Source organism: Sander vitreus, chromosome 15 (assembly GCF_031162955.1).
Source record: "Sander vitreus isolate 19-12246 chromosome 15, sanVit1, whole genome shotgun sequence".
NCBI lineage: Eukaryota > Metazoa > Chordata > Actinopteri > Perciformes > Percidae > Sander > Sander vitreus.
This window is the reverse complement of record NC_135869.1, coordinates 26,136,324-26,149,831: the sequence shown is the minus strand read 5'-3', so window position 1 is coordinate 26,149,831 and position 13,508 is coordinate 26,136,324. Positions and strand designations below refer to the sequence as shown.

Sequence of the window (13,508 nt, the reverse complement as noted above, 5' to 3'; positions counted from 1 at the left end):
GAGGGAGGGAGCAGGGTGGATGGATGGGGATTGGACAGAGGAGAAAGAAAGAAGAAAAGAAGGAACAGAATGAAAATAAGGGCACACACACACACACACACACACACACACGAGGTGGAGGAATGTGGGGAATAAGACGACCAAAGCCAAGAAAGGGAGAGAAATATAAAGCATTAAAACACTTGCAAAATGGAGACAATGAGTCATAAGTGAGGAATGCCATGTGATTTATATTTTCTTAAGGGAAGGGGGAGGGGATTGGGCCTCTGAACTTGATACCTAGTACTCAAGAGACTTCTTACACACAAACACACACACACACACACACACACACACACACACTTTTAAGTATACCACATGTCTGCGTATGCTGAAAGTATACAAAAGACACCCTCATTTATGCCTGCCATACTTTTTCATGCCGCACTAAGCCTGTCCGGGTGGAAAGCTAGGCTTTCCGTACTGCACTTCTGCACGTTTCCATTAAGTCAATTCCATATAGTTTGTGAGTGAGGAGGAGCCTTTGAAGGCGCCGGCTGGCTGACTGTGAGGGATTCAGACTGCACTGGCAGGGATCAGCAAAAGCACAGAAAACCAGTCACACACACACAAACTCTCTCTCTCTCTCACGCGCTCTCTGTCCCCCTCTTTGACTCCACGGAGGGCCAAACTGAAGGGCGTCTCTCCTGTTTATTTTCACTCTCTCCAACTTGCTATTTTAGGAGAAGGAAAAGAGTTGCTGGAGCAAATGGGTAGGAGCAGGACAAGAAAAAGGAGCAGCAGTGGTGAACGAAGGCAAAATGACATGAGGTCAACAGATGGTGTGTTGGGGGGGGGGGTGACAGAGGGAGGAGGGGGGCGGAGTAATTAAGGGGGCTGCTGCAGACATCCAGTGGACCCTAACAGAACAGCCTGAGGATGTGGTTTGTGCCAAGGTTTGGCTTTATCATGGTCCCAATCATATCAATTCATGTACGAAAAACCCCACCTGCTACCAACAGCACATCATTACCCAAAATCGTGACAAGACAGGTGGTGTGAAGGAGAACCAGGAGTCAGAATCAGGTCAAATTACTTTTTTTAAAGATTCTTTTTTGGGGCATTTTAGGCCTCTATTTATATACGACAGCTGAAGACATGAAAGGGGAGATGACATGCAGCAAAGGGCCGCAAGGTGGAATTGAACCTGCAGCCGCTGCGTCGAGGAGTAAACCTCTATATATGGGCGCCTGCTCTACCAGGTGAGCTACTCAGGCGCCCAGATCAAATTACTTTTAACAGCCCCGCTAACATCACAGGTTTTGAGAACACACAAAAAAACATTTCATTCATCAAGTGTAACACCTTGAGATTCTGCAATCTTAGGCCCAATATCATCAGCAAGATGATGAGGACAACCAATCACAACTGACTGGGAAAGAATGGAGATGAAAAAGGTATCAAAGCCAAATGACGAGGTTATAAATGACAATTAAGATGGATTGCAGCGTATCCACTCGCACTGAGAGCCCTTTTTTTAAAGACAAGACCTAAAATCTGCCCACATTGGAAAGCTAAAGCTTATCCTTTTTTAGTTAAAGTTGATGTACTTTCTAAAAGAGTAGGAGACACCTCTGATATGAACAGGATGCAAGTTAGTTTTTTTTTCCAATCTGACAGTAACAAAACATGTGGCTGTGGGGCGTTTGCTGGATGGCTTTATTAATGGCTGTCTCCCCTCTGTTGACTGTGTGGCCTTTGAATAACAACAGACAACCTGGAGTTACGAATTATGCAGGTGCTGATGTGTTGGCCTATGTTTAGCACCCTCTACTTACATACGACAGCAGACATTCCCCTCTGCATTGTTTTCATAATGCTTCTGAGAAGAAGAAAAAAACATTACCATCGCACTTGTAGCTATGGAAGCTATGTTGCAGTTCACTCACTGCAACATAGCTTCCACTCAGCTCGTACAGATACAACGACAGATAATTTCAATCACGTGTCCTTTGTGGAATAAACATCTTTTGCTGTGAGTAAGAATGTCTGAATTACTTCCATGCCAGTAATTAATCATGAACTAAAAATTGTGTTTTATTTTAAAGCAACACCAAAGCACTTTTCCTCTTCGGTCCCCCTACAGGTTGGAAGAGGAATCGTCCCATTATGTCTCATTCGAACTACAGATCCGCTACCAGATCTGGCAAACTTGCATAGTGCGGTTTTAGCCGATAGAGGGACGCAAAGTGAATGCAGAAGTGCCGTTCACAATGTTACGAGTTGATGAAACCACTGAAACGATTTTGGAAACATTATTTTAAAAAGGTACAAAAGAATCTTTGGTGTTGCTTTAAAAGTGAAAACTTAGACTTGCACCAATAAGCTGCATCTTAACCCAGTAAGTTTACAAGAGAGACTTGTAGTCACTCTGAGAGTCCTGGCATCCGGTTACCCTCGAGATCGTTCAGGCTTCCTGTTTCCACTTTGTCGGCGCTGGGAGAAAAAAAAAAAGTAGTGCGCGACCTCTGCTCGCGCGCTGGCAAGATCTACATCATTTTGACGTCACGATGGCGCGCGTCAGCTTGGCTGCGGTTACTGTAAAACGGCCATTACACATGGCTGACCTTAAAGGGTAACTACCGTTGTTTTTCAACCTAGACCCTATTTTCCTTCCGCCGGCAGTGGCGAAACAAGCTACAATGTAAGTTAACAGGGCAATTGGCCAACTTGTACCTTCACAGATTATTATTCTAAGTGTCAGACAACATTATGGAAAGGATCCCTTCAGAGATAGACCTTTATAACCTCTTTGAGACCTTTCTGTTTAACCAAAAACAGCTCTGAAATCGCTAGCCCTAAACCTACCAGACTCCATTCTCCAAAGCAATACTTTTAGCGTGTATAAGGGCCAACATATTTTCACATATAAATAGGGTTGGGTATCGTTTTTTCCCCCCCGATACCGGTGCTAAAATGATACTTTTAAAACCAGTGCCTAAACCGATGCTTAAAAAAATAGGGTATTTTACAATAACTTTGAATGTACCACGAGGCTTACTAGTTTCAAGTGAACAAACGTCTGTGTTGTTTTTCTGACAACAGCAGCTGCAGACTGCTTAACGTCCAGCTGTTGGAATCCTCTACATTGAAATACAGTCACCCTTTACACCGTTTAGCTGTCAGCATTTTAACCGTGTTTAATCCAGCTGCTAGCTAACGGTAGGCTAACGTTACCTGCTGTCAAGTGAAGTGTTAACTAGCGTCACGTTGCCTCTAACGTCTGTTTCAGAGCATCAGAGAGCAGCGCAAAAGGCATTTAATTGGCACCGAAATCTACGTTGCAATTCGGTCCGGTAGATACCGGTCGTTTAGGAGCGAGTTTAGCCCTCGAAGTCAGGGGGAAAGTGTATGAGTCATTCAAAACGCAAGACAAAATAAGAGTTTTGTTTAGGTTTTTTTCTCGATCACATTGTTTTTGTGACCGTTAGGAGCCAAAATCACGATCAAAATTCGATTAATTACACAGCCCTACATCTCACACACAACTTAATGGATCCTGGTATATTTCACTACTGAATTTTCCATATCCATGACAGTGTGGCAGCTGTGACAACACTGTGGCAGTGCATCACAGATGACCCCCATGTAAGGGAAACACTGAATTGACATTTCACTCTGTGTGTGTGTGTCTGTGGGAGGAGATGGGAGCACATGTGACAGTTTGGGGGCAGCCTTGGGGAGGGTGGGGGAGTGGTGACATGATGACCATAAAGGGAGAGTTAACATGCAAGTGTCATGTTAAGGAGCTGAAACCAGTGTGCTTTACAAGAGTACAGAGAGAGAACAAGATATATATATATATATATATATATATATATATATATAGTATATATATATATATATATATATGTATGTATGTATGTATGTATGTATATATATATATATATATATATATATATATATATATATATATATATATATATATATATATATAGATAGATAGAGAGATAGAGAGATATATATATATAGAGAGAGCTCTGTTCTATTTTCTTCTTTCTTTGTATGGTTCCGTTCCTCCTTTTTTCTTCAATCTGATTATGTCTTTATGCTTCGACAATACGGCCATTGCACAATAAAGCACGGTGAATTGAACTGAACACGCACAGAGAGAGAGAAAGAGAGAGACCGAGAGAGAGAAAATATTAGTTGAGCAACTTTATGTGGAGAACTTTTAGCTTATCGTTCCCGGTTCAAAAGTCAAGGGTGACTTTCCCCCTGTGCTACCGCTCAAAGTTTAACAGCACTCATTAAACAGCAGTAGAGAGCCCGACGTCAGGATAGGTAGGATCGGGTGCGACCCTCTGTTACAAATATTAACACCCATCAGTACGGGCTCTGCCTGTCTGCCTCTTTCCCCTTCTGGGGATTTTTCTTCTATTCCGTGAATAATTCAGGCGGCTGACTTCTGAAGGACACTTAGACAGTTACACACATACAGCAGGCCCTCTGGGTACATGCAGGTTACTGCTGTAGCTATGCAACCGCTGGGCTTAGCGGCAAATATAAAAGGCAGCAACAGCATTTTACCTTGTTATTTTACAGTCAATGATTAGGGACATCAAGCAATGACTCTTTTCATTGGTTTGTAATGTTGCAATGTTTAAGCCTAAAACATGTTGTACAGTTTGTCCAACTAGTCAAATAAAAGTGATTTCTTAATATAGAAATCACTTTTATTTGATTACATTATATATATATATAGATAGATAGATAGATATAGATAGAGAGAGAGACTTTAAAGCAAAAGGAGAACATCCGAGACAATGACATTTTGTACATTTAATAGCGAAAACTATTTTCAATTTTGGGTACAGTTTACTTAAAGCAATACTAGATCACTTTTCCTCTTCGGTCCCCCTACAGGTTGGAAGAGGAATCGTCCCATTATGTCTCATTCGAACTACAGATCCGCTACCAGATCTGGCAAACTTGCATAGTGCGGTTTTAGCCGATAGAGGGACGCAAAGTGAATGCAGAAGTGCCGTTCACAATGTTACGAGTTGATGAAACCACTGAAACGATTTTGGAAACATTATTTTAAGGTACAAAAAGTTCTCGAGCGTTGCTTCAAAACAAACAAATAGTCAAGACATGTCTCAAGAGAATCCTTGAATGTGTCTTTATGGCTGTACCGACTCAGCTTTCTGCTGCTTTCAGTATTCTGCTAAAACACAACAAATTGCTTGTTGATTTAAAACAAATGAAAGGATATAATTACCAAACTTCTTTTAGCACGCAAATAAAAGATGGAATTGAATACAAAAGGCAACACTAAAAAAAGAATGACAGTCACAGTTTTTTGCGGATAGTTTCTTTCAACCAACACAGGAAATCTTGAGTGTTTTTCGCGATATGATTATTGCGGCGGTTGATATTGCGATGACGATAAAAAACCAATATACTGTGCAGCCCTACTACAAATAGTATAATATTAATAATAGTATACTGTGCTGCATTTGAACGTCAACGATATGAATGAAGTACTACAGTAGAAACTATTCAGTACAGCCCCACCTGTTTTCCAGGTCAAATGGTTATTTTTCATTAGCAACCAATATGACCGACTACATTTCTCATTGGGCTCCTCAAAAAACAATTCTACGCAAGTGTTCTACAGAAACAAGCAACACTCAGTGAAAACTGCTTATGGTGAGCATTGTGCAACCAAAATGATAACAGTGTGATTTTTGCGAGGATCTGTACCAAACCAGTCTGTAGGATATGATCTGACCGTTTATATCAACCCTCCCTTGCCTGGCCTCCCCTGCCTTTGCTCTGGCCCGTTAAAGCGATCAGTCTGGTTAATGCCCTCTCCTAAATGAGCTTTGATCTAGTTAGTGCAACACAAAGCCTCTTTACAGCCAACGATAGGACAAATCGGCTCTCCGAAACAGAGAGAGAGACAGGGCCGTGAGGGAGTTATAAACTGTACTTCCCCTGCATCTGAGTGGACCACAGCACTGCCTCAAGGGGAGGCATCAATACTACAGAGAGTGGGATGAAAAGAGATAGAAGAGGGACGAGACAAGAAGGAGACGGGGAGGACAAGAAGCGATGAGACAGAGGTGGAGTGGGGGGGGGGCATATAGACTTGAGTGATGGGAGATGGACCGAGAACGGATCAAAGATGGCAGGGGGTTGGTGGGACAGCAGAGAGAAAGAGCGGACGGGGGGGAGCACACTGAAAGCCTGTGTGAACCAGGAGTCAATTAGCAATCTGGAAATATGCTTGGGGGAGAAATCAGAGGACAGCTAGAGGGGAGCGGGGGGGTGTCCTGCAGTTTGTATGAGGCAGAGCGGGGGAGGAGAGCAGGAGCAACAAAGGGAGGGGAGCTGGCACTCTCATTTATTATTACAGTCCTGATTTACAGTCAACCTGGAAGGTCAGCAATCCACTACCTCCTTTCAATGGGAATACTATGGTAATTGTTGGGTGCATTCAGTCAAGGAGCAGCCAATGAACTCCTCTTCTTCACCCTCGAGCAGCCTCAGTGAGACACTGCCGTGCAACTACCATGACTGCATTAGCCTCCAATGTCATTTTCCTTTTTTTTTTATTATTTACCCATTGCATAAAGTGTTTTTCAACCATTGATCATTCAGAGCCAATCCTCCTGCTTATCTCATGGTGTCATTCCTGCCATCCATCACGTCCCTCTCATCCTTTATCATGGTCCCTGATGGATGCAGACTAATGGCTCCGGTTTCCTTTCTGTCTGCTCTCTCCTTGCTTCCATCCTATTTATTTCTCCCCTACATCAATCTATCCACCAAGGCCACATCTATGGCTGCAACCAACAATTATTTTCATTATCGTACAATCTGCATAATTTTCTTGATTAATCGCTTGGTTAAAGAAAATGTGAGAGAAAAAATTGTGGAAAATGTCCATCCCAGTTTCTCAAAGTCCAAGGTGATCGTGTCATTAAATGTAGTGTTGCATTTGTCAGTCGAAAACCCAAAAAGATTCAATTTAATATGACATAAAACATAGTAAAAGCAGGAAATCTCCATATTTGTGAGGCTGAAAACAGCATTTTCTGCCATTTTTGCAACTAACAGCTAGTTGATTAGTCAATATCAAAATAGTTGGCAATTATATTTCTGCCAATCGACTAAACGTTGCAGTGCTAGCCACATCCCGAGTCTCCTTTCTCTCCATTCACTTTTTTATTGCTCCTTGTCGTCCACTTCCTTGCCCCCCCCCCCTCACTCTTCCTATGTGGATCCAATGATCACTTTACATTCATCCATCAACTCTCCCTCCCTCCCCGTGTCTGCTCCTCTCCCTCCTATTTTACAGCCTGACCCCCCCCCGCGCCCAGCGATCAATACAACTGATTTGCAGCGAGAATCCTCCCCATGCCACGCTGCTCATTGTCACATCATCTTTGCCCGGCGGGCTATAACCTTTCCCCATCATCAGCATCCGTCCTCTGTGAAGCTCGCCGAGCATCACGGCATTACGCGGGACCTATTTGTCATTGCAGCAGGTCAGCCGCACAGACCATTTAAAGTATTTTACCAGTTCCCCTGGATTCAATTACCTGCAGATGACCTCAAACCATGTCCGCCTGCCCTTCGACTACCGTTAGTGCTGTTTCCCCCAGGATTAAAACAACAGACGTCAGCTAAAAATGTTCCCTTCTGCTGTTGGATTATGGACACTTCAAAGCATATGCGTGTGGGTGTGAGAATGATACGCAGTGCATGTGTTTATGAGAGAGAAAGAGAGTGACAGAAATAAATAGTAATAGATTCAGTCAGTGCACCCCGTGCCTCGGCGGCAGTCCTCTGGTTTACTGTAATATACACAGATTAGTCCAGCAGAGGCAGGAATGGTTCCTGATGCTGTCTCAGCAGTCAAGTCATGAAAGCAGGGAAGACCCATATTAAGGAGGGCCCCCCTTGTTCCTTCAGCCTACACCAAAAGGCTCTGGTCTTTGTCTTTCACTGTGGTGACCCCTCCCCCAATCCCCGTCTGCCTCTCTCTTTTAACACCTAGCAACAATCAGGGGGGCATGGAGCGATAAATGGCACATGCTGTGTGTATCAGGATTTGATGCCATGACTCACTGTAAATCATCATCACAGTTCTGAGTGATTTCATCCATGTCAATAAAAAAAATACAGTGGGAGTAAGCACTGGCTTACTTTCCGTAAGACAGGCATGATGAATGGGTCTGATCTTTGCTGTGCTGCCTGTCATAGCAATGGAGCCTGTATCATATTACCTTTGTCTGGCTTGGTCATGTTCCCTCTTACTGAGCAGCTCCAGGGGCACAGCAGCAATCCCCATTTTACTATCGTCACACTTCTGTGTTAATTCATAAATCTTGCATGTAGCTTCAATTGAAGCGTTTTCTATTTGCTGCAATGATGCATGATTATATTGTAAATTAGGAGAAAGAAAGGGGGGCCTGTCAAAACATTATCATCATTCCCTGCTGATGCTTGGGAACAAAAGCTTTCACTGAAGAAGAAAAAGAAAGGGGGCGGCAGATGGTACTTTGTTACACATGTACTTACAGATGTAGATACTGTACGTGTTTGCGTTGCATTCTTACCTGTCCAATATCACCAACAACACTCCCGGTTCCGTCTATCCTGGGTCTTTTGCACTCCGCCCCGGCTAAGTCCGTCAGGGCAGCGGCTGTTTGAGCGTCGGGCTCCGCCGGGTCTCCTCGCTTCATCCCCCGGACAGCTGCTGGACCCCCGGCCGCGTTTGCAAGAGGTCCGGCTGTTGTATCAATGTCTCTTTCCATTATTCCCCGACTAACGGGTATCATTATAGATGCAACGTCGGTCGACATTAACATTGGACGGCAGACAGTCACCAGTCAAAAGTCTTGTATTTTGTACCTTTGCCTTTTCCGTTTGATTTGTCCACAGCTCGATATTGACAAAGGATTTGGCTTTTCCCAAAAAAGCGTAGACGGATAATACTGGTTTACATCAATATTGGCAGCTGGTCCTGTTTATTGTCTAACTTGGCGTTAGCTATTCGAGGCAGAACATTATGACCATGCCAGGATTCTGGACAAAGCAAATTACGTACAGCTGTTTTCCCCCCCCAAAAAAAAGTACAACGACGCCTAACCGTGACCTATTTTAATAAAGATCACGTCCGACTCTTGGATGCCTAACAAGCTAATTAGCTAGCTAACATTAGCTAGCTTGCTAGCATTACATTCCGCTAGCTCTCTTTATAAATGTGGCTGGGGAGAGCACACTCTCGCAGCCAATAATAGAAAATGTTGGAAATTAGCTTCGCGTCGGTTACTACTTCTCCTTGGAGCAGGCAGTCTTCTCTCCTCTCGCCGCTAAATGTGTTTTTGCATTAAACCCCTCTGTTGTTTCTACCAGCAGTTGGTTTTTAGTCCCTTCTCGTCACACCGCCCGTTCCCTTCGCCGTGGTCTGCTATGGATGTGTCTTGAGTTGAGCGTGCGGACTTGGCTGACGACGAACACGATTTCCTCTGGAGTCCCAGTTGGTGCGACTGAGTGTAGAGGGAACCCGAGTGCTGCTGATCCGCGGTCAGATTTGTCTAAGGACACCGGGAACAGAGAGAAAGGACAGTGAGGCGAAGTGGGCTGGTCTGAGGTCTGCGTTTCCTCTGTCTTCTCCTTCTTTTCCCTACTTCCCACCACCGCCGTCAGAGCTCCCCCTCCTCCTTTTAGCCTCACGCATTTCAATGTTTAGCCGAATTAGAATGAAGATGTTAATGTTTTGCTGCTCCATAATAACACTGCTAAAAGGTGTACTACTAATTATGGCGGAATAATGGAAGTATATTAAAAAAAAAATGTCTACAAACAAGACGGACAAAAGTCACATAAAAAATATTTAAAATAAAAACTAAATTTTACCACAGGACAATTTTTTCATACGCGTGTATATGTTACGTACATAAGCAGAGGAAGGATCATATATATATACATATATATATATATATATATATATATATATATATATATATATATATATATATATATATATATATATATATATATATATTAAAACATCCAAAGGTCTGCAAACGCAGTATCATACAATGTCTCTAATGTCTTTACATTCACACAATGGATTGTAAAATTTAGAAATTATTTAATATAGGCTATTTGCATGAGAGTTGAAATCCCAATTGTTCAAGACATTATACAGAAATATATTATACCATAAATTATATTTAGTTTGTCTGTGTATTTCTGGAGCATGGCTAAGTTAACTAAAATAAACCCACCTAATAACCAAAGGTTTCAAGGACGGAAATATAATATAATTCATAATTTCATAATCAGCAGTCTCTGAGTTGGATTATTTTGAAGGAATGAATACAGTACAGTCATGTGTTTTTTTTAATGTGTTTGCGCCCCCTGGTGGGTCTTACATGACAGAGCGCCTGAAGGGAAGGACATTTCCATCTTGAAAGAAGAAAAATCACCACTCTCTTGTGAAATCGTTGTCATATAATTCATGAAAAAAGCAACACTAATCAAATACGGCTGCTGTTGTGTTGAAAGGTTATAGTTGCAAAGGTGCACTAACTGAGAGAGGAAGGGGAATACATTAAAGAGAGTAATGCTGTGTATTTGCTGTCACACACACACACACACACACACACACACCTATGTGATACAATCTGCATTGAATTCTCACTTCACCTGCCTGCCTCCGAAAAAGATGATTGCTGTCACTTTAAGCCGACTGTCGATGTATCGAGGTGTAAATGTGTGTGTTTGTGTGTGCATATGAGAGGCTAAGGGCGTAGTGTATTGTGTGTGTGCTTTTTCTTTCTCTCCCTCTGAGTCACTCACTCTATCAACCTCTGTCTCTCTGTCCTGCTACCTGTCCTTCCGCCACCCACTGAACCTGCAATGATGGACGACAGGTGAGGTCGCATCACTCCACAAAGCCGCCTGTTTCACTGACGGAGGCTGCAGTGAGAGCTCGCAGAAGCCATTACTCTCTTTTACACAGCCACAGACCTCACAGGTCATGAAAAGAAATTGGATGTGAAGAATACACCATGGTATCTGTAGGAACATCTGTATTTTATAGTGGAGCTGTGTATCTCTTCTACAGTTCCTGTAGTCTCACTTTAATAGATATATATATATACTGGTAGCATACGTCCTTTAGTGTGTGTTTTTTTTTTTTTTTTTGCACAATTAATTTGTGCACACCAGGTCAGTAACAGGTCAGTAACACCTCCACTTCCATAAACAAGTTTTTCAGAGATGTCACCCAGCCTCCACAGTGTTTAGTTTAGAGCTGTTAGTTTGATAAATGATTAACCATTTCAGTCATTTTATCATATTATCTTTGGGTTTTAGATGCTAGGCTCTGGGAAATGGTGATGGGCATTCCCCACTATTTGCCATTACTATTTTATAGACAAATGATTAATCCAGGAAATAATCAGCAGCTGAATGGATAATGACAATAATCAAGTTGCAGGCCTAGAAGAAGGCACACACACTACTTTGCTGATTTTAAAGACAAATGAGTGTGTTTGAGGTATCTACTTTCACCTTCCATATATCTTGGTTACATAGATGTGTGCAGGTCACTGTTTTACAGCTTGCAAGCTAACTTAAAGGGGAACTATGCAGTTTGTTTTTAGCTTAATTTACCTTAAGTGAACAGCTTTGGAGTCATTGGAATGGTTATATGACTTTTTTAGAGTTGAATGGTGGTCGTCTCGCTTCCTCCTAGCGCCTGTGAGAAAAACCACCCTTGCAGCTTTTTTTTTGCGAGTTGTTTTTTTGCAGGGTGGTAGGGGAAGACTCATGAATATTCATTAGGGAACTCATCCCTGATTGGCTAACCCTGACATTCTTACCATAACCATAACCAATCCCACTCCTCTTGCCTAAACATAACCAATCCCACCAGAGCAGGCAACGAGTACTAGCCATTCAGAGGGAGAGTAGGGCGGGTTCTTCCCCTACCACCCTGCAAAAAAAAAACTTGCCCGCCGGCCTCAGCGTCAGGAAGTATTCACGGCACTGCACACATACAGGAACCGGCTAGCTATAAGAACAAGGTAGCGATGGAGTTTTTCACACTATCGTAATGGCAGAAAGAAGCAGAAAGCTAGGAAAGCATTGTTGGAGGAACAGAGAAAGAGGAAACAGCAGACTGGCCGAGAGAGGAGTCAGACACAAGTAAACATAGGAGCTGTAGGGGGGGGGCTCTATAGAGAAACCTGTAGGGGGGTTCTATAGAGAAACCTGCAGGGGGAGCTCTATAGAGAAACCTGTATAGGAGCTCTATAGAGAAACCTGTAGGGGGGGGTTCTATAGAGAAACCTGTAGGGGAGCTCTATAGAGAAACCTGTAGGGGGAGCTCTATAGAGAAATCTGTATGGGGGGGGGGCTCTATAGAGAAACCTGTAGGGGGGTTCTATAGAGAAATCTGTATGGGGGGGGGGCTCTATAGAGAAACCTGTAGGGGGGTTCTATAGAGAAACCTGTAGGGGGAGCTCTATAGAGAAACCTGTAGGGGGGTTCTATAGAGAAACCTGTAGGGGAGCTCTATAGAGAAACCTATAGGGGGGCTCTATAGAGAAACCTGTAGGGGGAGCTCTATAGAGAAACCTGGATGGGGGGGGGGCTCTATAGAGAAACCTGTAGGGGGGGTTCTATAGCGAAACCTGTAGGGGAGCTCTATAGAGAAACCTGTATGGGGGGGGGGCTCTATAGAGAAACCTGTAGGGGGGGGGGTTCTATAGCGAAACCTGTAGGGGGAGCTCTATAGAGAAACCTGTAGTTCTATAGCGAAACCTGTAGGGGAGCTCTATAGAGAAACCTATAGGGGGGGGCTCTATAGAGAAACCTGTAGGGGGAGCTCTATAGAGAAACCTGTGGGGGGGGTTCTATAGCGAAACCTGTAGGGGGAGCTCTATAGAGAAACCTATAGGGGGAGCTCTATAGAGAAACCTGTAGGGGGGGGGGTTCTATAGCGAAACCTGTAGGGGAGCTCTATAGAGAAACCTGTAGGGGGGGCTCTATAGAGAAACCTATAGGGGGGGGGCTCTATAGAGAAACCTGTTGGGGAGCTCTATAGAGAAACCTGTTGGGGGGTGCTCTATAGAGAAACCTGCAGGGGGGGCTCTGTAGAGAAACCTGTTGGGGAGCTCTATAGAGAAACCTGTAGGGGGGCTCTGTAGAGAAACCTATAGGGGAGTTCTATAGAGAAACCTGTTGGGGGGGGGACTCTATAGAGAAACCTGTAGGGGGGGGGCTCTGTAGAGAAACTAGCCAGCAAAAAGAGAGAAAACAGCAAAGAAGTTGCCAAAACTGCATAGTGCCCCTTTAATTAGCAGCTAGCACATGGTGCTGATGCCTTCACTGTGGGGTTAAACAACTTGTTTGTGTGTTAACTGAGTTTTCTGGAAACCCCCAACACTTTCCGAGCAGGGCTGGCGATTGCTATAGGCGAACTAGGCGATTGCCTAGGG

General features: G+C 43.5%; 1 protein-coding gene across 8 annotated transcripts in view; it reads right to left on the bottom strand.

Moving 5' to 3' along the window:
- LOC144530806 (RNA binding protein fox-1 homolog 2-like) overlaps nt 1-9,662 on the bottom strand; it is a 51,269-nt gene extending 41,607 nt beyond the window's left edge. For all 8 annotated transcript variants that reach the window (XM_078270546.1, XM_078270548.1, XM_078270549.1 and 5 more), the window contains exon 1: nt 8,610-9,662. In XM_078270546.1, the coding sequence (XP_078126672.1) occupies nt 8,610-8,861 (252 nt within the window). In that variant the 5' untranslated portion in view covers nt 8,862-9,662. The remainder of the gene's footprint in view (nt 1-8,609) is intronic.
- Between the last annotated feature and the right edge of the window lie 3,846 nt (nt 9,663-13,508).